We start from the raw sequence: 26,289 nt of genomic DNA, 5'->3' as shown, positions 1-26,289 counted from the left end.
GGATGAATAGGACAGTCATGGTTTAAAACGTCACAAAAATATTCACCAAAAGCACACAAATATCCGAATATTTTCACGCTGCATTAATGTTCAAAAATATTGGTTCTTTGCTGAGTTATTCGTATCATATACATTTATATGATTGTTTGAATTTTTTCGAGGGAAAAAGTCGTTAATATTCTCAATTTGAAAAGGTTTTAATCACTGTGATCCAGTATTAAGCTCTTGTTCCTTCGATGAAACATTTCTGTATGGAATTATAGCGATTGCCAAAGATCCTTTCTACTCGATTCAAGGAACAATTCCTTAACTGCATGTATAGCAATTTCGGAACAAAACTGCGATATAACCTGGAAATAACAGAACCTAATGAGTTCATTTCCAGAGAAAATCTGGAAGCTCACCTGAAGTTCTGACGTAGAAATAGAAAATCCCCACGTGAAGCTTGCCAATGAAAATAGTCCAGGAGATTTTGACTGCGCTTTTCCCAAACATTTTAATCCTCCACGATCCTCCTGTACCAATTTCAGTTGTTCTTTCCGAGAAGAAGTCACAGTGACGTCGTAAAAACAGAAAATTAATATCCAATTTGTTTCATGGGTTCATTTAAGGAACAATTTTTTTTCATCAAATTTTGTAAAAGTGCATTCTGAGTGTTATCGTATGGCCGTCTCTTTTTCAAGCTAAATAATGAGATAACAGAAAGCATATTACAGGGCATTTCTGAAGAATGAGTATTAATATTTCGCTATATCTTGGTTTCTGTTCGAAATATTGAAAAAACTCTAAGAAGTTTTTTTCAGTAGTTAGTTTTTATGGTTTATATGATACTCATAATATATCGTGAATATTAATTACCGTTTTAGAGATATAGAGCCAAACTCTTGTTTCCTAAATTGGACACTCTATATTTTTGAACGCAGTTTTTTAGCCCAAATTCTTTGGAAAGTATTCCATTATCGGTTTCTCAAAAATTTCATCGGTTTCGAGTTTTAGGACTTGATTTTTTTATGGTACATCCTATATATATAAATATTTTTCATTCATTACGAGATCTAGTTCATTTTGTGTTCATCACTGAATAATTAATTTCTAATTGAATGGGAACACCTATATACAGAGTAATTTAACAGGATGGCCTATTAGACGTTTACAGAAAGAAAACTAATCATGAGTTTGTGCTGAAAATTTGCATATTGGGGTTTGAGACAATGATCTTTCTCCCTGAAATATTTTCTGATCTCTACAAATTTCGGTCATACCGGAAATAGACTACTACTTCTTCATTTCAAATGGCACATTCAGTATATTATTGCATCATTAGATAGCTTTTTTGATGACAATTTCAGCAATATGCCATACCTTTATGTTCATAAGTTTAAAGGATTCTTATGGAAGAAATGGTAGTCACGAAGACTCAATTTTTTTTCGATATTTCAGCAGAAAATTGTTTTTTTCAAAAAACTTTCATTTTATATGCTGCAAGAACGTAATTTTGTAAATCTTATTCCGGAAAACACAGGCAGGAACTAAAATTCGATGTTTCGATAACTAAATTTGACATTTATATTTATATATAAAAAAATGAAGTTAAAGGACTCAATATATTTTGAACGGATAGGAGTCTTCATTTTTCTGTTGGAATATCTTATACTTATATTAATATGTTTCATTTATTTCGAGATCTTATTCATTTTGTGTCCATTGTTAATCTAGACCAAGTCTTGTATAGGGTGCACTATTTGAAAACCACCAACTCTCTACTCAATAGCTAAAACGGTCATAAACTGTATATATTATGCGTAAAATATAAACAATAAAAATTACTGAAAAAACGTTTAATATTTTTTGAATATCTCGAACAGGAACCAAGATAAAGCGAAATATTTGAAACGGTCTTTTCTAAGAAACGCTTTGTAACTTGAGAACGAATCAAAATATCTATGATCTGCTTTCTGATATCTAATTATTTCGAAAAAAGAACTAGGGGGTCCTTGAAGATTTTTTCTGTTAGTGTTATAGTTCTTGAGATGATTTCAGGGAGCATCAAATTTGGGACAGCCTGTACCCAATTTCATCATAGTACTTCTGCGTAATCTGTGTAAATATTTTCTATGTGTAACCCTTTCTATTCTATGGCATCCTCAGAGTCTCCCTAGAGTCGGTGAATTCGATTGTGCGTCTTTCAGACCAGATTCAGCAAACTGGAAGATTACTCATCATGAGTTGCTCACTGTCTCCATATAAAGAGTGTTAACTAACTTGGTTCAGTTCGAGCTAATCGGGTTGAAGACAATTAGGGCCCTAAGTATGCTGCACGGAATACAAAGTGATCATCGAATATCCCCAACTAGAACTTCGGAAGCCATTTTTCATTCTTATCGAAGTTGAATTCCTCGTCTCTGGAGTAACCAACATCGAATCGAAAATATATTTATGGTGCATCCAATAGAATCTTCTGTTTACGCGTTGCAGGATTTAAAGTTTCGATTTGGAATTGTCAGCTTAGATGAATGGTTTAAAGTTTATTTCATCGTTTAGTGTTGAAAGATTTGATTCTTCAAGCGGATTTCTTTTCTAACTTACTTCTCTTCATAACAAAATAGATATCAAGCTCATTTTAGGCAACTGCAGCCACAAATTCAACAACCCATTTCAAACTTTATGTTGGAATCCTAAAAATAAGAGACGACGAAAAGAGTTCTTTGACAAGAATATAAAAAAAGGAAAAGGAAATCACTAAAGTGAAGTCAAGTGCTTTTAAATGGTAGTACACCCATGCGCTACTTTTTCTCTTGGAAACAACAAAAGTGTATCTATGTCATACTTACGATTTTTTATTATGTTTTCTAATTACGGAATGAATATTCATGAAATATGAAAAACAGTTTATCTTCCTTATATCTGATTTGTAAAAGTTAAGGTACACCTAAATATTATTTCTTGTCATTTGAACTTGAAAATGTTGTACACGAAGATGCCGTAATTCAAAAGTGAAAGTCAGAAATCAATAAAATATTAACCTGGTTCAGTCCATCTGCTCTTATTTGTTACTTCCTTCTGAAGCAGAGTAACTTCCGTTGAGAGGAAAATTTCCTTCCTTATAATTTGCAACGAACTTGGGAGCTTTTCCGGTCTTCTCATAAAGCAATGATATATTTAGTGTATACATGCACACTTCTGTAGTATTTCATGTAAAGGGCTTTCCATTTTGTAGTAACGAGAGTAAACGTAAAAGAAAACATACTTTCATATAAAATATTGATCAAATTTAATTTCTTTTTGAGGTAATTTTCTATGACTCGCCGGCACATTTCGGGCAATATCTCAGCAATCACATGACGAATGTTGGTTTTCAGATATTCAATAGAGTGAGGATTATCGGCAAAAACATCATCCTTTGCATAATCCCAAAAAAAAATCCAAAGGCTTCAAGTCCCAAGATCTTGGTGACCAATGCATATCGCCTAAACGAAACATCCTGAAAATTCTTCTTGCGATAAGGACAAAACGGGTCGTGGCAAAAAAAAATCGGTAATCATTGGGCTGAAGCCATGAATATTGACGGTTTGAATGACATCTTCATTTTTAAAGAAGTAGGAACCAATCTTTGCACCAGATGAAATTAGATGTCGATTTGCAATTTCATGAGCATTTTCACTGTCACATATGCGAAAATTTTGCTTCTTTACATAGCCACTTAGTGAGGAATGTACTTCGTTGCTGAAGGAAATTCGATGTAGAAAGTAATCAGCCAAATGTTGGTGTTCAAGAACCCAATCGGCGAATGTTCCACGCATTCTATGGTTAGTTCTGTGCCAAGAACTGATACTTATAAAGATGAAGATGCAAATCCAAATGGAGAATACGCCATAGCGTGCCGTAAGAGAGGCCCAAATAAATAGATGAATTTGTATCTTCGTCGATACTCTAACTTACAGCCTAACAGCAGGATTATTTCCGGTCGAGCATGCATTTCAATGATGTATGGGCCTTAAGACATCCAGTCCTTTTGAATAGTTTCACTGTCTTTTCAATTGTATGCTCAGAAAGACGATTATGTCGACCATAATATGCCTGTAATGCACGAAAGATACTATACACTGTGTCCGTAAAGTATGGAACAAATTCATTTTTAGCTAAACAGACCATTTCAAGAAATAATCCTGAAACACGTCAATTTTTATTTTAAATTACCGTATTTTCGAATAATAATCTAATATACAGGGTAAACAACTTTCGAGTAATGACGTCACCGTAATTCTTTTCAAATGGAACACCCCCATTTTGTCTGAATTTTCCGATTACTCTAGCTGAGCTGACTCCAAAAATGTATCACATGTTGATTCCAATTGGTACAGGGTGGACAAAAATACAATAGTTTTGTGTGTCCTCATGGAGTAACGCGTAACATTCTTTCGTAGTTAAATTAACAATATTATCAAAAATACTCATTGTCTAGCGGCAATTGGTTTGAATGTAACACTGTGCAGTTTGTTACATTTTTAGATCAATAAAAATGTATAACAATAAGAAATAATTTCTTTCATAAATCCTGTCTGCTAGACCACAAGTAACAAACATGTTCTAAAAACCTAAAAATGTAACAAACCACAGGGTGTTACATAAACACCAATTGCCGCTAGACAATAAGTATTTTTGGTTATATTGTTAATTTAACTGATAAAGAATGTTACGCGTTACTTTATGAGCACACACAAAACTATTGTATTTTTGTCCACTCTGTACCAATTGGAATCAACATGTGATACATTTTTGGAATCAGCTCAGCTAGAGTAATCGGAAAATTGAGACAAAACGGGGGTGTTCCATTTAAAAAAAAATGACGATGACGTCATTACTCGAAAGTAATTCACCCTGTATATTAGATTATTATTTTGAAATGAGGTAAATTAAAATGAGAAATCGACGTGTTTCAGGATTATTTTTTGAAATGGTCTGTTTAGCTAACAATGAATTTGTTTCATACTTTACGGACACAGTGTAGAATCATTATTTTAGTAGTAAGTTCTCACAAGATCAGGAGTTGAAGAAAGAAAAACGATTGTTACATGGCTAACCTTCAACTCAACTTATGACGCTTTGGTTGACAGTTCTTATTGACAAATGTCATTGAAGTTATTGACATAAATCATTGAAACATGGCTGTGAAATCCTGACCAAGACATGGGTAACACTGTATATCCTTTCATTGATTGGAGCATTGTTTTCACTTCTTTAATGAAAAATCTACTGTTTCCTTAAGATGGAAATTAATTCACCACCGATATCGAACTGGCGCACACTCTAATTGGCCTGGGATCCTCAATCAGCAATCCCCAACTAATTTTTCTGACCCACTATCGGAGGGCCTTTTAATTTGTGGCATTCCACTCGGATGATTCAGTTCTTATTCACCCTTCATTTCCACAAATTTTCCACGACTTAGCCGCAACCTTCGAACATCTGGGAAGAAATTATTCAACGCCTTCTGTTTATTCAATTTATCTTCTTGGAGAACGGAACGAGCTCGACTCTATGAAACTCACTCATTCCTCTCCATCTGCAACAACAAAAACAGCCACGCCGTTGAATCGGGCCAATAAGCAATAAGTTAATGTTTGCCTAATTTCCAGCTCTCGACGTTGCAACGTCGAAAAACGTAACAGATTGAAATTCTAGCTGGATTTTCCGGGAAATTTCCCGTTTACGGATGAAGCCGATTTTTCTCACGTCTTTCGGGCCTTTTGTTCGTCAGGCCTTTCGACTCACCCAAATTTATTGATAACTGAGTCGCTTATTCGAATTTCAATTTGAATTCCTTATCATTTCACACATTCTCTTTCCGCTCTGGGGCTAGGTTTCGGTGTTAGGGGTCTGATTGGAGTGGACCACAGGCTGTTCGAGATGCTTCCTAAATTTCCTATGTAGTCTTATTGAAGCAATCAACATATGATATTCTACGCGAAGCTGAAAACCCTATTCAATACAAGTTATTTATTTGTCAAGATGCCGTATTGTGATTTCTAATGATTGAATGGATATTCATCATAGAGAAATGATGGAAAGAGTAACAACTCAGTGATAAAATAAATAAGCGTGATTGTGGTGCCCTTATGGGCAGGGTATTGAACTAACGATGCTAATTCTGTGCGTTAGACGCCTTAAATTATAATTCTTAACAACTTCACAATTTTGCCGTACCGCCTCCAGAAATCTTCGCGGATTCCTGGAAATCGAATATTCTAGAAGGACTAGAACCTGAGAAACAGATGTAACACATCTGGTACAACCGTCTTGTTCTAGAACTTTCCCAACTCCAGTAAATCTCTTCAGTTTTACAACCAACATGACACATTCTTCGACACCCCGAAGAATAACACATCCTTTTTACATTATGTACAAAACTATTCGTTCCCTGTAAATTCATTGAAAGTGTCATGCCCTCGACACTTGAAGAAATTAATAGGTCTCCAAGCATCCGGTTGACCATTTCAATTAGTTACAGGGAACAATAAGAAATTGGATCCTACATTAATATAAGTTATGCGTAAATAAATGAAGTGTAATAATAAATGATGATTATTGATGGGATTTCAAATGAATTGTTTATTTCCATGAAACTAATATTTGTTTGTCCATATATCCTATAAATGATTTATTAACTATAATGCATTTTCGATAATATCAAATGAACACTTCTCTCAGTGTAACAGATTGAAATTCTAGCTGGATTTTCCGAGAAATTTCCCGTTTACGGATGAAGCCGATTTTTCTCACGTCTTTCGGGCCTTTTGTTCGTCAGGCCTTTCGACTCACCCAAATTTATTGATAACTGAGTCGCTTATTCGAATTTCAATTTGAATTCCTTATCATTTCACACATTCTCTTTCCGCTCTGGGGCTAGGTTTCGGTGTTTGGGGTCTGATTGGAGTGGACCACAGGCTGTTCGAGATGCTTCCTAAATTTCCTATGTAGTCTTAGTGAAGCAATCAACATGATATTCTACGCGAAGCTGAAAAGCTCTTATGGGCAAGGTATTGAACTAACGATGCTAATTCTGCGCGTTAGACGCCTTAAATTATAATTCTTAACAACTTCACAATTTTGCCGTACCGCCCCCAAAGATCTTCGCGGATTCCTGGAAATCGAATATTCTAGAAGGACTAGAACCTTAGAAACAGATGTAACTTATCTGGTACAACCGTCTTGTTCTAGAACTTTCCCAACCCCAGTAAATCTCTTGAGTTTTACAACCAACATGACACATTCTTCGACACCCCGAAGAATAACTCATCCATTTTACATTATGTACAATAACAATTCGTTCCCTGTAAATTCATTGAAAGTGTCATGCCCTCGACACTTGAAGAAATTAATAGGTCTCCAAGCATCCGGTTGACCATTTCAATTAGTTACAGGGAACAATAAGAAATTGGATCCTACATTAATATAAGTTATGCGTAAATAAATGAAGTGTAATAATAAATGGTGATTATTGGTGGGATTTCAAATGAATTATTCATTTCCATGAAACTAATATTTGTTTGTCCATATATCCTATAAATGATTCATTAACTATAATGCTTTTTCGATAGTATCAAATGAACACTTCTCTCGGTGTAACAGATTGAAATTCTAGCTGGATTCTCCAAGAAATTTCCCGTTTACGGATGAAGCTGATTTTTCTCACGTCTCTTGGCCTTTTGTTCGTCAGGCCTTTCGACTCACCCAAATTTATTGATAACTGAGTCGGTTATTCGAATTTCAATTTGAATTCCTTATCATTTCACACATTCTCTTTCCGCTCTGGGGATAGGTTTCGGTGTTAGGGGTCTGATTGGAGTGGACCACAGGCTGTCCGAGATGCTGTAGGAATTAATTGAAAAAGTTCCGAGTCTACAATGCCTTTTCTCTTTTGGCGTGGGTTAAGCCAACAGGAATTCAATTGAAGTTTTGAGGCTTTACATTTCAGGTTTTGCGATACTACAAATACGAAGTATTCGGCGGTTTTCTGAAGATATCTGAATAACCAGAAGCTGGGTTGATCTCTTGGATCGCCTAATTCATAGTTTGATATTTGCTCTTCTTGATTCGAAATCTGATGAGCTGATGAACTCCTTTGGGAATACATTTTGAATAGCAATAAGAAAATGTCGTGAAGGGTAATGTCTCCTATGAACTTGTCAGCCAATCTGGACTGCAGGACAACGCTAATGATTATCCAAGCGTGTTTGTGATTAACTATCAATTCGAAGATAAGCTTTTATTGAAATAAGACTTCATCGTCAAAAGATAATTTTCTATCTGGTCTAAACTTGAGTTAAATTTATACGGGGTCATCTCACAGAGGAGCTGTGCTCCACATCCCTAGTTGGGGAAGAGATAGAAATCAATATTTTCATCGATATAAGGTGTGTAGACTTTTTTGGACAGTTCCTAACGTTTTTCAATATGAAACAGTTTTTTTCTACATGAAAAATAACGAGTTTATTATATCAATCCTAGGTTGAAAAAAAAATTGATGTTTTCGAGATATTTAGCATGACATGTTTTTTTCTTTTAAGATCGGGTGTTTTTTTCGAGGTATATAACTTCAAGTTGGCATGACTGTTCAAGATGGTAATCGAGATATTTAGCATGACATGTTTTTTTCTTTTAAGATCGGGTGTTTTTTTCGAGGTATATAACTTCAAGTTGGCATGACTGTTCAAGATGGTAATCGATTTAACAGTTGTCAAGTGGTTTATTCTCAGTTTGGTTTGGCAATTCAACAGAAATAGACTCACGCCTGAACAACGCTTTCAAATAGTGAAATTTCATTTCGAAAATAATGGTTCCGTGCGGAATACGTATCGCGCACTACGTCCATTTTATCGTCTTGTAACTTCTGGTTGAATGGCTACGTCAACAAACAAAACTGCCGCATTTGGAGTGAAGCTAATCCTCAAGTGTATGTCGAAACACCGTTACATCCAGAAAAACTGACTGTTTGGTGCGCTTTATGGGCTGGTGTAATCATTGGTCCGTACTTCTTCAAAAACGATGATGGTCAGAACGTTACAGTCAATGGTGATCGGTATAGAGCCATGATTACTAACTTTTTCATGCCTGAATTGAACAACCATAATGTCCAGGAGCTGTGGTTCCAACAAGAAGGCGCAACATGTCACACAGCTCGTGCCACAATCGATTTATTGAAAGACGCGTTTGGTGACCGCCTAATTTCACGTTTTGACCTTGTGAAAAAGTCATCGGAAATTGGACGTCCAGATTGGACTACATCCGAGCCAGCCGTGGCGGTCATATGTCTGAAATCATATTTTAAATGTAATGCCACAAGATTATCTTGCGGATAAATAAAATTCATGTCAATCAAATAAACCATCGTTGTTTTATTGCAATTTAAAGTTCCATAGCTCTAAAAGAAACACCCTTTACAAGGTGTTAGTGAATAAGTGCGACAAATTTCAATAGGAATTGGAACTTTTTTCTCGAAATCGGTAGCAGACACAACAGAAACCAGAAAGTGTAGTATTGAATGAAAGTTTCTTTTTGAATTTTTCTAAACTACCAGTGCTCCAACAAACAAATATTAGTCGATTTGTGTCTGCATCATAAAGTTATTCTCGTTTAAACATGTCAGCTTGCGAGCCAAATTCTCGTCATTTGCGGGAAGTTTTAATTTTCTGTTTTAATATGAAGAAATCAGCAGCAGAGGCTCATCGAATGCTCTCAAATGACTATGGTGAGGCCTCTATTAGTAAAAGAACGTACCGAAAGTAACGCTTCAAGAATGGTGATTTTGACGTCGAAGACCAGCATGGCGATGGAAGAGAGAAGGTTTTCGAAGATGCAAAGTAGGTAGTATTACTTGATCAATACTCGTGTCAAACGCAACAAGAATTGGCAGGATCATTGAGAATGACGCAACAAGCCATTTGAAAACGCCTGAAAGTCATAGGAATGATTCAGAAACAAGGAAATTGGGTGCCGTACGAGTTGTACCTACTAGTAAAAGTTGGGGGGAGACACAATTCAATAAACGACATTTCATCAGCAAGCAAAGCGTTGAAAAGTTTGAATAACTTCATTTATAAATTAGCGTACAAAATAACGTGACTTTTTCAGTATTCATTATGAGCCGGCTAAAATTTAACGTGTGAAGAATAATTTGCATACACTGGTTGATAAAATAGGAACTGGACGAAAATCGAGTCAGCTTTCCCCTGGAAAAAAATTGATGCAGTGAGGCAGAGATATGACGACGGTCTGGCCACCTGACATCTAGGCCACACACACAGGAATTCGAAATGTTTGATCGCGCTCGTTGAAAATGCTCGAAAAGATCTTCATTTTCTCTTACATAAAGGGTTCGGCACAGAGGACGCATGTATTTTAAAATGCTGGTTCTTTGCGTGGGCGTTCGATAGGATTTGCATACGTATCGTTGTGGAGCTGATGAGTTGCAGTTCAGTTGGCAACATGTTGTAGGGAACGGGAAACCTGTGTTTGCGTTGTAGGGACCTTACGAAAATACAGGGTGTGATGGATACACTGCGGAGCTTGAACTCTTCTGTTTTTAAGTTTTTTTTTTCTGCTTTAAAAGCATCAACATTGGGAATTTCGTCCATCCTAAAATTCATACTTGCTCACTACAATAAATATCTGCAGAATGATAGCAAAATTTGATCCGTTACGAACCGATCACTTTATAATTTCGTCACAATGTATGTAGTTTTTTAATTTAGAGCCAGAAATGTGATGAATGACATTGTGTAGTAAAAGTTATTAGTTACTCCAAAACTATTTTTCCTACAACTGCAGGTGCTATGAAAAGAAGAGTATTCTTCCTCATAGCTTACTGAACTTGACTATGTGTCGCTCTCACTGTGAGAATATAATTCCTCACGGCTCTTTGCACACACCTCGCTGATAGACAAATGGAATTAGGCTTTTAAAGAGTTGTTCCTATGAAAACGCAAGAAATGGATAGGTACTGTTAACGAATGCACAATATCGTATTCCATGGCAGATTGATTGATTAATTAATTGTAATCAATAATGATTCAACTTCAGCGATGCATATTTTGAAGATTAAGAGACTAGAAAATATAGACTTCATCTCGACTGTCCACTCAAATGTCAATGAACTAAAAAGTCGCTAAGGACCCGATAGAACATCAAACTCGTCCTCAAGCCACAAAGAAAATTTTTGTTCAAAGTTTTGAGAGGGCAACTGATTGAATTATATCAAATGTAAGGAACAATTAGATATAATCCAACCTATCGATCGATTTTTTATAACTTCGTCAACTAATTCCAAATAAATCGTGTACAGGGTGTCCCAAATTCGATACTCACTGAAAGCATCGCGAGAACTATAAGACTTAGAGCAAAATCAACAAGGGCTCCCGATCTCTTTTCGAAATAACAATAATGATACTGATAACAAATCATAGAAATTAATTAGAAATATAGAGGAGACTTGGTGCCTCTGAAATAAGATACCCTATATTTTTCAACGCAGTTTTTGAGACACAGATTTGTTAAAAAGCATCCCGTTATCGGATTTTCGAAAACGTCATATTTGTCTGAAAGATCCATCAGGTTATTTCTTGAAAGTATATCTTGAATGGTTTGGAAATAAAGTTATTATAAAAATTCCTTGTCATCTGCAATGACCTCCAATTATTCATGCAATTCTGTCATTGAAATGAAGAACAGGAGATCGTGGAGGAAATAAGACTCACACCAAGATAGGCATCCTAGGGTGAAATCGTCCTTCCTTCTGGTTGAAGTGGGTTGATAGTGGGGGTGGAGTTGCTTCGAGATATCGCACAAACAGTTGAAACTCATTGGGAGTTCCTAGAACACACTCTGGAGAGTTTGTACCTATTCAATAGTGGACACTATTTTTCAGTTTCTTCTTCTCGAAAATCCATTGCGACTGCCAATTATCATTTACAATCCACGAAGTATATTTTCAAAACGAATTTTGACCTCCCAAGAAATAGAAGGACAACTATGGCCCTCAACAAGGCTCGATACTGATTCAATTCGATTATCACTTAAATATTTGCATAAATTGGACTTTCTTCAGATGTGAATCTCTTTCTCATAACAGAACACAAAAGATCGCCTGGCAGATCACTTAAATAATTCAATTTTTCATTGCTTATCGTAAATGAATTTCCAATTTAATCAGATCGGCAATTAGTTGCTAAGCTGTTACCTATTGATTTACGTAAATTATTCAAATCTGTTTGGAATTAGTCGACTAATTGAACGGTGCTCAATTAATCTTCTAATCTTCTATCTAGTCAAGTCAGCTGGTGCCATGAATTTACCTATTACCTACCCACTGAGTATTATTAATTCATTTCACTTAAAATAAAAACTTGTAGTGACAAGAAGGAAATATTGCTGACTTCAGATATTTTGCACAGTAAAATGTTAACTGTTTGCTTCACTCGATGTTTCTAATACTCATTTTTTCATTGTATTCAAGTCAATAAAATTATTTTTGCTCCGTATTTTTCACGAATTAATTTAATGATGTTTTTTCGATAAAGAATATTAGAGTACCCATGATCGGCAGCTTATAATCTGCCACGCCTTTTTTTTTTGGTTATCTGCCTAATTATTTGAAATTTTTCTAGCGCAGCCACCAAGGCTCAAATATTCAAAGATTTTTCTCAACGGACCCTTAGAAGTAAGCACTAAAAACCAAGATCTGTTGGTTGACGTTCCAAAAATTAAGTCACTCGCTGGTATTTTGATAGTTTGAAAGCGCAAGCACTAAATCACTTTAGCTAGCTATAGCTAAATATTTATACTTACAGAATACTTACAGAATAGCATAACGTTGAATTGAAATGAACTAAAAAACTTTCCAAGAAAGATATACCCGTATTAAGAGTTTCATATACCCGTGAAGACTTAAGAGGTACCTATAGAAGGACAGTCACTATTGATGATAGTGCTAATAATACCTAGTATTCCTACTAAACATGAAATACTATAAAGTTTGTTTTTGAATTCCTCATAAGTTCATAATTTGATTTATTTTCACAGATCTGCAATCACCGTATTCCCCCAGCGTACCGATGGAAAGCATGATTTCCGTGTATGGAACGCTCAACTATTTGGTTATGCTGGTTACAAACAACCTGATGGATCCATTCTGGGAGATCCCATCAATGTGGAATTCACGGAGGTTTGTTTGAAGCTGGGCTGGAAAGGCGCTGGAACAAAGAGAGACATCTTGCCCTTGGTACTTTCTGCTAATGGTCACGATCCTGATTATTTCGACATTCCTCCAGAGCTACTTCTTGATGTTCCTATCGTTCACCCAACGTGAGTAGTTGACTATTAGTTACATACATAGACTTATTGAGCTAGTCATCTGATGCAAGGTGAGAGAATCTCTAACAACTCTTACGTTGGATGCAAAAAACTACCCTCTGTATGGTACCGATAAGTTTTATTTTGTCCTCATGAACAATTTCTTGATTTGTTTGAATCTTAAAATATCAGTAACCATTCATTTTCAAAATATTCCGAACATTCTATTGCTCATATTGCCTTGCTCAGCAATTTGTTTTATCGAACAAGTTGCTCTAGTACTAATTGCAGCTGCACACACACCTACTTCTTTTTCAGACGAGTTTTGTTAATGGTTTGTCAATCTTTCAATGTTGGCAAACATTTTTCGAATTTCTCAATAATTTCACAAACATCGGAAGCTGTCGACCTATCTTTAAAGGCAACAATAAATTATTTGTCTTTTCAATTGATTGACAGTGCAATTTTTCAATTTGAGTTTTCTTCAAATAAATATTTCGATTAACGAATATTCTACTTCATCTACTTTATTTTGAACCGCTATAGTCTCTTATAATGCATCCAACAGTTGGAGAACGAATAATTAGACGAATTTACATAGCCCCACAGAAAGTAGTCTAGCGGTGTTAAATCACAATATCTGGAGGCCAATTAACAGGTCCAAAACGTGAAGTTAGGCGGTCACCAAACGTGTCTTTCAATAAATCGATTGTGGCACGAGCTGTGTGACATGTTGCGCCGTCTTGTTGGAACCACAGCTCCTGGACATCATGGTTGTTCAATTCAGGAATGAAAAATTTAGTAATCATGGCTCTATACCGATCACCATTGACTGTAACGTTCTGGCCATCATCGTTTTTGAAGAAGTACGGACCAATGATTCCACCAGCCCATAAAGCGCACCAAACAGTCAGTTTTTCTGGATGTAACGGTGTTTCGACATACACTTGAGGATTAGCTTCACTCCAAATGCGGCAGTTTTGCTTGTTGACGTAGCCATTCAACCAGAAGTGCGCTTCATCGCTAATGGACGTAGTGCGCAATACGTATTCCGTACAGAACCATTATTTTCGAAATGAAGTTGCACTATTTGCGAGCGTTATTCATGATGAATTGCCAAACCAAACTGAGAATAAATCATTTGACAGCTGTTAAATTGGTCGCCATATTGAACAGTAATGCCAACTGAAAGTTTTATACCTCGAAAAAAAACACCCGTTATTTAGATCGTTGCACTGTTCTTCTGAACCATGAGTGTTCTCTTGAATAACGTTGAATATTCTATCATACCGAATGTATTTTCCAGATCCGTATAGCTGTTTAACGAAAGTGAAACCATTTGCGGAAACACGTCTAAATCTAGAACTAATAAAAATAAAGCAGTCGGTAGAGTGTTCTAGATAAATCATATATCTTGAAAAGGCGGGATGCTATATAACCACAATAATATTTGTCTCTTTCGTCTTTCGACATCACTGATGAAACTCTTTTGCAGATTTATCGATGCGCGGCCCTCAAGATTAACAGCTTCTTCAGGGAGCTATTCTTCGGCGATTCGGAATGAAAAGTCTCCCTCTCGGGAACCTTCCTATTCTGTTTTGTGAATATTTTGGTATTCGAAACGTGAAAACTTGTGGGGTGAATTCACTCCAGGGAATTATATTGATGGCGTCATGTTTTTCGCGATTGTCGTCTGTTTTTTTGACATGAGTTAATACAGCACAGTAGGGAAATATCATATTCAAAAAAATGACAACGTTATCACTAACATATTCTTTTCCAAAAGTTGTGGATACCTATGATATAAAAATTTGGATTTTTTTTGTTGATGTGAAATAACATATTTAAGCTTGATGAGATTTTTCGTGATATTCACGTTATTCTTAATTTTTTTTTTATAAGTGTTTAATTTTAATTTTGTAGAACTCAATCAATTTTCATCTTCTGGAAGTGAAAATAGATAGAGTGGTTTATTTCTAATTTTCTCTTTGTTGATACTTCAATATTTATGAGATGCATCTAGAAAATGGAACTACTTCTCTAGCATTAACAACATCAAAGTTTCGCTTTCTGTTCTCGTGAAAATTATAATTATTATTTGTTAGAAGAGGCTAATATGTCTATTTTGCTGCATATGACCTCAAAATAACAAAATGACTTTATGGAGTTTTCAAAACTCAATTAAATGTGAAGTGATATTTACCAGCCGGTGATTCAATAAAAGCTTTGAAGGTATGCATGCATATGCACCCCTTCACTCGATTATTTCAGCGGAATTCATAGATATTAGACGTCCGCAAAGCGTTCATAATTGGTTTATTACAATTATGGTTGAATTGGAGACATAAGCTCATGTCTTTTTTTTTTTCGAGAAAAAATCGTGTTCTTTCCACAACTACCTACCCAATAAATTGTCATGAATGTTTTATAACATTAACTATTCATATCTGTAATTCGGAAGTTTTATAATCAGGTACATCCGGTATAAAATGAGGATCTTCAGTGAACTGAACCAGTAAAGAATAGGTAGTGTACAAATGAGGGTGTACTGATACATACTTGCATTTCTAGGAACTTCTATAAACTTTTATTTATTGAATTGAACTAAAGGTATTGCTTGTGGTAGAATTGTTATATTTCAGTAATGAAAAACCATAGTTGTTCCAGGAGGTTTGATTTTTTTTCAAAAATTTGCTCTTCCAAATTCCGTATAACGGTAGTGCTTCGTAGTAACTTCATTTTTGCTCTACTTCAAAGTATACTTAAAATTTAATTCACAATGAATGATTGAATTATTTTTTCAATATTTTCATCTATTGTTGAAATATCGAATCACTCTTAAGTTTCATGTAGATAATGTAAGCTTGTAGACAAACGTTGTTCAGACTTCGCATGAGTATCTATTATAGAAGTGGAATAAGTTCTGCCAGACAAGGCAATGACTTTAGATCATCGAGGGAAGGTACCGGCAATGAGATTATTAGAAATCAGAGAGCCTGGTCATTTCTGGCCAACTACGTACCATCAGTGGATCAAACCAGTAACGATAAGATAAAAACAGCCATCACTACAAAGGCTGCAATCAAAACATTGAGCCCACATATTATCGATTCTAAGATGGTATTGAAGTGGCGAGAAACACTCAATGATATTGGCAAGAATAACAATTTTTTTTCAGTCTGGGTTCCCGGAAATTAAAGAAAATGAAAATACCAGCAAACTTTCCAGAAAAAGAGTACAAACTCCTTCCATTTCTCAGAACCTTTCTCTGGTATTGGTAAATGTTCTTACAAGAAAGAGTTTCAAAGAAAGAGAAGAGAAAAAAGAAGGCAAAAACCGAAAGAGGAACCCTCTGGCAGAAACTTTCTGGGTTCAATCTTTCTTAAAAAATTTGGTACTGCAAGATCTAAGAAGTATCTAGTTGTTAGCAAGAGGATGATTGACTTGCTCACTGGATTCCTTACGGAGCATTGCTGTCTCAAGAAGAGATCAGTCTTGCAGAAAACGACGAGTGCAGATTCTGAGAGGGGGAAGAAGAACCTTCGAATCAGCTGTTTACGGAATGCCTCGCCATCGCTAGCCAATGCAAAAAATCCTTTGGAAAAAAGACTTGCAAAAGTAAGTTATGTAAGTACAACCTCCTCAGTATCCCAGATAGTGGAGATCATTAGAACTCTGGAATTGGAGGGTGAGCTCTAGATTACGACGACTTATGACGAGATCTACTCTGATGGAAGGCACAATAGACCTTAAGTTCTTGGTGCAATGAAACATCCCTTGAATCTTAACCTAAATCTAGGATTGTTTTTCTAATGGTAAATTCCCTGGAGTTTGTCGGCTGGTTGTGCACTTTTATTATCATTGAATAGTGGAGGCAAGGCCAATAACCAAAAAAAAAAAAAAGAAAGATATTCAAGATGAAAACAAACTAGAACTCTAAGAAATAAAGAAAATAAAACCTTTCTGTACAATTCTATCAAATATTCCCATTCACATCTAGAATTTACCCTGAAATTCTCAATCGGGTATTTTTTAAGGAAACCAATTAAGAATAATAGAACAGTCTTTCTTTCGGGTGATTCATCACTGAATAATATCCCGAGGAAAAAAATATTTCATTTCTCGTACAGCTCCTCAACACATTTATCATATTTATTTTGAAATTAGATCAAAAGCGAATCGTGTGAAATACGTGTTCAATCAATACAAATAAATATTCGAACACACTGATGACCCTTATTCGTATAAAATCAAACAGAAACACATAAACATGATTCGTCGAAAGGGGAGGACTTCAAACGACTCAGTGTTTTCCTTTTTCCGATTTCCCAACCTGAGAAATCCCCCGGATTCTTTTGAATCACGGTTCGGAAGTAAGAACATAAAGAAAATCGGTATACTTTCAAACACGCGAATAAGGAAATGTACATATCTGCCCGAGAAATCTATTTGTGCAGGATGGCAAATAAACTCCATGTTTCGTTACCGTCCTATAGATTCGATCATTCAGATCCCCACGGTCAATGAGAAGCAGGGTGGAAAATGCGAACGGAAAATTACGAAATCGAGAAACTGTCGCGAAGTTGTGCGACGTGGAAAGTATAAAATAGTTGAACTTGAATTCAAACATTTTGTTATGTACAGGGTGGGCAAATTTCGATGTTTTAGCTCTACAACTTTTGAACCAGATGATACGATGTTATATATTTTTGAAATCAGAAAAAATTAAGCTTTCAAAAAATGGCACAAAAATCTAGTGTTCCCATTTGAAAAAACATAACTTTGGGTCATAGCTTCGTAATTAAAAACCTTTTTGAAAATACGAGCACGCCACTGGATTCCACGTAAAAAAGTGCCTGTATAATGTTTTAATTTCAGAGCTCTATCATCAGTATTAGCGGAGATATAAATGTTTTTCGATATCGCCATTTTTCCAATTTTCGCTTATAACTCGAAAACAAAAGAAGGTGGCCAAAAATGAATATTACCCTTGTTAGTTTCTCAGAAAAAGAGACCAAGAATGGGGTATCAGATTTTATCTATCTCATCTGGTTCAAAAGTTGTAGTGCTAAAACATCGAAATTTGCCCACCCTGTACTGAGATTCGATTGTGAATAGGAACAATCTGAATTTGAATGTCCTAAAAAATAATTAACCATTAAGGTAATTTATTTTTCTTTCTTCATTGAAGTTTCCCACTTCTTCTGAGATTTGAATATAACGAAGTACAAAAATGATGAAAGCACTAACATCAAGGCGTATAAAGTGACTCTACTAAAGGTACCAGGGTACTGTGGTGTTGAAGGAAATGAAAAAGCCGATGAACTTGCAAAAAGTGCATCAAGGTTAACACCTGCTGAACCTGAGCCTTTCTGTGGGCTAGGAAAAGACCAATATCAGACTGTGGTCCAGCAATGGGAGTTGAATAACAGGATAACTCATTGGACTAACACTCCTGGACTTACTCAGGCCAAGAAATTCGTGATGATTTCACCTACCTACGCCAGAAAGCTCTTGAAGCTGTCACGAGCCGAGCTTCGGGTGATGGTGGGCCTGCTGACGTGACACTGTCGGTACAAACATCATTTGTATCGTATGAGAAAGTCAGCAGATGAGATTTGCAGGCTCTGTGGATAAGAAGCAGAAACAGTCGAACACGTGGTCTGCAAGTGTCCAGAGCAGGCTGGCCTAAGAACCATTTATATGGAGAAGCTGGTCCTGGATACCCGAGAGGTAACGGCCAAGGCCCCTAAGGAGGTTGTCAGTTTTATTAACGTCATTGACGACCTCCCTGGGTTTCCATGAATGAGTAGGGTAGAGAATAAAAAAAAATCTACATGGTCGCAGTTTCTGGAAGGCTGACCGAGCCACAACGAACCCAATTCAAATAATAATAATAACGTCAAGAGCATTGCTACGTCATTCATGAGACAATTGGTATATCTATATACCCATATCGTCAAAAGTCCCCATCGTATCAACTATCAACTTTTTTATTGTAACATGACAATTTTCTGTGTGTGGTTTCTTCACTATCTCATCATTCAAATGTAAACAATAAACCAGCAAAAAATGTTTCTTGTTGGGGAGAATACAGATGTATTCGAAGTTTTCAGATAATAACGAGAGTTGTAATATTGAGAATATTCCGTGGAGAATGGTGAGACATCCAATTCCTCAGTTTGACCGGGTCAGAATAGTAGCTTTACATCAAAAAGCTTTGTTGAACCACCAGATTGTACCTTTTCCTGAAAACCGGCAGCGTTGCCCGGAGACCGGTATCTGGTCGACCCAGAGTAACATTCACAAGGGAAGACCATTATATCGCAAATTTCACTCAAAGGAATCGAACGATATCTGTAACAGCCCTTCGAAGTCATATTTTGGAAACCTATAGACGAGCAGTCTCAACCATTACCATAAGGAGACGGTTGCATTACCCAAATTTAAGGGTAAAAAGACCTTTAAGAGCACCTCGGCTATCACCTGTACATAGAGCTACCCAGAATACCACTAAGACTGGCTTTTACCACAATGGCGCAACCTACTTTTTTCGGACGAGTCACGATTCGGTTTACAAAGTGATAGACATGGAAAAATAATTACCTCAAGACAGAGAGTAAAGTTAAGATCTATAAAACGATGGTAAAGCCCGTATTGACTTACGCTGCGGAGACACGAGCTGACACGAGTAGGACTAAACAATTATTACGTACGGCCGAAATGAGTACACTGAGGAATATAGTTGGAAAAACCAGAAGAGATCGCATAAGGAACTCGGCGATAAGGGAAGAATGTGGAGTGATAGACATCGGGAAATTCGCCAGGAAGAGGCGCAGAAAATGGAAAGATTATGTTGGTAGAGCGGGCTATGAAAGACTTATAAAGATAGCACGAGATCGAAAACCCACTGGAAGGAGAGACGTAGGAAGACCAAGAAAAAGGTGGTTGGAGAGCATCGTAAAATTTGCCTACGTTATAGGATTCGAGCATTTCAAATAAAAACATAATCTAGAAAATGACAACAGAAATAACTGGTAGGATATAAAGGTTTTCCAATAAGAGTTTTCATACTTTCAAAAAAAGAAAAGTATTTGAAATTCCATTAATTCGGGCAAGTTTCTTGACCAACCTCGGACGCCGTTGCTTGCACTTGCCTACCAGTACCTTATACTGTGAGTATATAATAAACTTATCAAATTAAATCGCCTCGAAAAAAAATCACCGAAAATTGCTCATATGATCAAATTCTAAATCGAGAAATTCACGAAACAAGTGGATAAATGAAAGAATAACAAGCTGAATAAGTCAATTCCAGTTTCCAATTTGGGATACCATAAATTCTGCTTTGAATCGTTCATGTTCCAGGTTCCAAAGATAAACAAAAAGGATTTCTGAATGCAAATTTTAATTCAAACGCAGAAATTCCATAGTTCTTTAATATGCGGTGAGCACACATGAACAGAAAAATTCAGGTCAAGTAAATAAATATTCAAAAGATAATTATTTCTAATTTCACGGATGTTGCTCTACCAACTCAGTGCACCCAAAAGTTCAGGTCCCTTGTCTGGAATTTAAATGTATTCTGACCCGAGAACACGCTGAATAATGTGAGTATTTCCTCTCGCTATAGAAAACATAATAGAGTTGCTGTCAACATAACAGCGAAAATTACTCAATATACTTACTTTTGCATTTCTACTCTCCTCCTCCTCTTAGAAAAATACTCTCTGCCATACGAAATAAATCTGTGCAACAACCTAGGAGTTTTCATTTTGAATAGACTGCTTTCTGGCCAGCATTCATTTTCTTACATTTGATAAGTTAAAACTAAGCGATTACTAAAATGGAAAGATACACGATTCGAAAAATCATTTGAAATTCTTCAAACTCACTCCAAAACTGGTGAAAACTTTGCAGTCACAGTGCGCAAAATGCACTTATGGGTCGTCCTGAAGCACCTTCTTGGTCGGCAATAGGAAAACTATCAAAACAATTTCAGCTGTGAAGGCAAGTTAGTGATGTAGAGGATGCGACCCTGTGCGTCGCTCAAAAACAACAGAGAATATTGCTGCTGTAGCCGGAGCGTTGAAGAAAACCCAGGTTTGTTGATTGCCCGTCGATCTTGGGAATTAGTCCTTCCACAAGGGACATAATGCAGTATTAGGACACAGATTTAAGTCTCAAGGCGTTTGAAGCGCCGTTCAACATCTCTCGGCTTCAATTCATAAGGCAGCCAATTTCATTGTTTCTGAATCGTTCTCACGACTTTCAGGCGTTTTGAAATGGCTTGTTGCGTCACTCCCAATGATCCTGCCTATTCTTCTTGCGTTTGACACGAGTCTTGATCAAGTAATGCCTCCAATTTTGCATCTCGAAAACCTTCTCCCTTCCACTGCCATGCTGCTCTTCTACGTCAAAATCACCGTTCTTGAAGCGTTGAAACCCCTCTCGGCACTTTATTTCACTAATAGCGGCCTCACCATAGGTATTTGAGAGCTTTCGATGAGCCTCAGCCGCAGATTTCTTCATATCAAAGCAGAAAATTAAAACCTCCCGCGAATGACGAGAATTTGGCTCGAAGCTGGCATGTTTGATAGAGAATAACTTTATAACGCAGACAAAAATCGACTAATATTTCGATGGCGTTATGTTATCAAATACCTAAGCTTATTGTATGACATCTAGGATCTATTTATTTTGACCACCACTCACCGCTACAGCCATATATTGCTAAATGGCTGGAGCAAAGTGTATACCTAATTGTGAAAAATATTGCTTAAACTCTAATTTGATCAACGTAACGAATTATTCATACTGAAATAATTTCTATTACTGCACGATCTATTTGTCGATCCCAAACCTACAAATCCGCTTATCCGATTAATCATTCATTTCGGAAAAGCTACTCTCATCAAAATGACCCGAAACTCCGAAATTTTACGTCGAATCTCCTCGTCCCTTCAGCCATGCATCAGTAATGAGTCTCGAACGAGATAGCCTCCGGAAATGTTGAAGCAAACGATTCTCTCAAACAGGTAATTCGATCAACCAGTTAGATAAGACGGAATGTAGTATTTTCTCAAGCGCACCCCTCATCAGATCTGCTCGTTTTTCGAGTCACGAACCCTTGCCTTCCCATGTATGATAATTTTATTCTTTCTGCTCTGAACTATCTCCGTTCAGAGTCGAGAGGTGGTTTCGAATCGCGGGAATATACAAATATTGACTTGGAAAGACACGATGAGAACTTCAATATTACCATAAATATCGTGTGATAACAAATATAGAAATATTCGTTGTTCGAGTAAAGTTGTAACTCGAAAATTCAAAATGAAAATAGAAGTGCACTCGATACCAATAGGTGGTTTCAAGCCGAATATAGAATGTTGTGCAACGAAAAGATTCTAAAAGTCATCTATAAAAGTAATTTGGAGTGATTGCAGAGATTGAAGTCTTTTTCAAAAACGAAAGCGATTCTGCCTACAAAAAAGTTATTGCAAAGTTAAGGAGCGTTCGAATACATGTATCAAGTGTCATTTTTGAAGGTGACTATGTTAATGATTAAAGTCAAATTTTTAAGAACAATATATGTAGGACCCAGTCTATTGTTCCCTGTAAATAATTGAGATGGTCAACCGGATGCTTAGTCTCTTCAAGTGCCAAGGGCATGACAAATTCAATGAGTTTACAGGAAACGAATGGTTATTGTACATAATGCACAAAGGATGTGTTATTCTTCGGGGTGTCGAAGAAATGTGTCAGGTCGGTGGTAAAACTTAAGAGATTTATTGGGGGGTTGATAAGGTTCGAAGACAATACGGTCATACCACATGTGTTTCATCTTTTTTCTCAGGCTCTAGTCCTTCTAGAATATTCGGTTTCCAGGAATCCGCGAAAATCTTTGGGGGCGATACGGCAAAAGCCCTGATTGGACTAGGGGGATGGTACCTTCTCCTAAGGGTGTGGTCAAATCGAGAGAGATCTATATTCGAGAGAGGGTAGTTCCAATCAGCAGAGAGCACAGTTAAGATTAAACCAAAGACGTGTACAGACGGTACAGTTTAACTCAAATCAAAGACGAGACAAGTTCGGTCGGTCAACTTGAGACGTAAGACGAAAAGACGGTTCGCGGACTAGATTAAGACGAGTAGCGAACAGGTTAAAGACGAGACGACCGAAAACTTGAAGTACGACGAAGACGTTTCGAGTAATCAATTAAACGAGAGTTAAAGACGAAATTCAGTACCGTATACCGTATCGTAGTACCGTATACCGTATAGTAGTATATACCGTATAGTAGTAAGAAACTTGTTATGAGAACGTTATTGGGATCTTCTCAATACTGAGTTTTCACTGTATAATTGTGGCTTTGTAAATAGATGTAAATAATTCAAAAGAATTTCATCATTACAAATCCAACAAAGTCACGGAGAAAAAGACGAAAGGCCAGGTAATCGAATCATACCTCTAGACGATCGATTAACCAAGCCTACATATATGTCTTTACTATTTACTAATCCTCGGGACTTATTGAGTGAAGTGTAACAGAGACGTCATTCTAAAACAGAAAGCCAACAATTGAACGTTGCTCGGTAAAGGATAACAAGAGTGTCAGAGTTAATTCAGCCGCATAATGGAATTTTAGATATAACTCTCACCCCCCTTCAAGAACTGGCTGCTTCGAGATCTCTTTTTTGAATGTGATAATAACGTTCCCGAATAGTCCATAAAGATGAAGGAAGGCACTACTTAATAACCGCCTAACCCAAGACTGCAAATAGCGAGGCACTAGGATTAGGACGAAGAGCGCCATCCTGACAATTAAGTGAACGAGTGGGGGAATACGCCATATCAACTTTGCCAAATTAGATATCTTGAAAGTTGTTGCGACGTGGAACGTCTGGGCCAATTCGTTGCGAGTTCATAACGAGTGAGGGAACGATCGGACTGCGTTATGCCCCGCGTACACGGCTAACGATGCCTCTATTTGATTATTCCGAGTTTTCGGCGAGAGAGGACGTATGGTCGAGATTTATTCAAATGAAGGCGAAACCCCAGGAGAATCAATTGGCGTTATGTAGAACGCGGTGAGTCCCTGTTCTGTACAGTAAAATTCCTAGGGTCTTTTCATTATGTCATGCCTTTGGAGCTGAAAAATATACTGACTGACAAAGAAACTGCAAGACCCAGAAGGAGCTGTTGAAATTTCAATTTTTTTTTGGTGAAACATAGATGGTATAGCAAGAAGTAAATGAATTAAATCTGGAGAAAAAAACGAAGAGTTTACAATTTTTCGTAATCAATTTATGAATAATGTGTTGGTCCACTGCGATTATCTATGTAGGCTTGGTTAATCGATCGTCTAGAGGTATTTGTAGATATTTGTAATAATTAAACTCTTTTGAATTATTTACATCCATTTACAAAGCCACAATCATACAGTACAAACTCAGTATTGAGAAGATCCTAATAACGTCCTAATTACAAGTTCCTCACTACGGTACTGAATTTCGTCTTTTACTCTAGTTTTAATTACTCGAAACGTCTTGGTTTATCACGTCTTCGTCGTATTTCAAGTTTTCGGTCGTCTCGTCTTTAACTTGTTCGCGACTCGTCTTAATCTAGTCCGCGAAACGTCTTTTCGTGTCTCTGCCGATTGAAACTACCCTGTCTCGAATATCGACCTCCCTTCTTTTCGTCTTGGCTACACCCTTAGGGGAAAGTACCATCCCCTAGTCCAATAAGAGCTTTGCCGTACCGCCGACAAAGATCTTCGCGGATTCCTGGAAATCGAATATTCTAGAAGGACTAAAACCTGATAAACAGATGTTAGACATCTGGTACGACCGTGTTGTCTTCGAACCTTATCAACCCCCCAATAAATCTCTTCAAGATTTACAACTCTTGACATATCTTCGACACTTCGAAGAATAACACATCCTTTTCACATTATGTAAAATAACAATTTGTTCCCTGTAAATTCATTGAAAGTGTCATGCCCTCGACACTTGAAGAAATTAATAGGTCTCCAAGCATCCGGTTGACCATCTCATTAGTTACAGGGAACTAATTGGATCCTACATCTATACATTCCCTAACGCGTCTCGGCATTGATAGAATAAGATGGTCTATTTCTTCTTGAAGGATACTATTCCAGGCTACCTGTACTTCATGTCTCAGAGTCGTTAAAGTCAGTGGAGCTGGGGTAAATTTCCAAGCCTTCTACCCATAATGTCCCAAACAAGCTCTATGGGCGAAAGATCGGGGGATCTGGGCGACCATGGCAAAAGATTCTCATGGTTCTCATGGAAAAAGTTTAAACTAACTCTGATAACACGATGTAGAGCATTATCTTGCTGAAATATTGGATTCTCTAGCCGGTTAAGGTAAGGGAGAACATATGGCTCCACTATTTCTTGAAGGTAAGGCAGAGCTGTCATGTTACCTCGAATAAAGACTGAAGGTGACCTACTTGCATGTGCAGTAACACCCATACGGTGTAAATTACGCTCAACATCAAACTGAGGTTCACGTCTTTCTCCCCGACGTTGTCTAACCCTTCTTCGGTCATCATGTGCACCCAAGAATAATCGAGATTCATCAGAAAAGACAACTTGAAGCCATTTCACATTTCAATTTTGACGTTTTCTGCACCACTGTAATCGTTGCCGGCGATGATCAACAGTCAGAGGTAACACAAGATGGGGTCGATAATGCTGCAGTCCAAAAGACCTTATCTGGCAGTAAACCGTTTGGACAGTTACAATATGGCCTTGTTCTCAAAATTCAATCATTCACTCCTTGTTATACTATCTATGTTCTACCAAAAAAAAAAAATTAAATTTAAACGACTTCTTCTGGGTGTTGCAGTTTCTTTGTCAGTTAGTTTACTAAGCTTCTCCCATGTGAATAAGTGTGTGAGGGAGAGTGACAGAATGG

At 36.9% G+C, this 26,289-nt stretch overlaps 1 protein-coding gene across 3 annotated transcripts in view; it reads left to right on the top strand.

Annotated features, from left to right (window-relative positions):
- The window catches only part of LOC123680417 (nitric oxide synthase-like protein), a 171,100-nt gene that overhangs the window by 91,420 nt on the left and 53,391 nt on the right, over positions 1-26,289 (top strand). For all 3 annotated transcript variants that reach the window (XM_045618310.1, XM_045618311.1, XM_045618309.1), the window contains exon 5: positions 13,078-13,359. In XM_045618310.1, coding sequence (XP_045474266.1) covers positions 13,078-13,359 — 282 coding nt within the window. The remainder of the gene's footprint in view (positions 1-13,077; positions 13,360-26,289) is intronic.

This window comes from Harmonia axyridis, chromosome 5 (assembly GCF_914767665.1).
Source record: "Harmonia axyridis chromosome 5, icHarAxyr1.1, whole genome shotgun sequence".
NCBI lineage: Eukaryota > Metazoa > Arthropoda > Insecta > Coleoptera > Coccinellidae > Harmonia > Harmonia axyridis.
The sequence above is the reverse complement of the archived record's forward strand: the minus strand, read 5'-3'. Positions and strand labels throughout refer to the sequence as shown.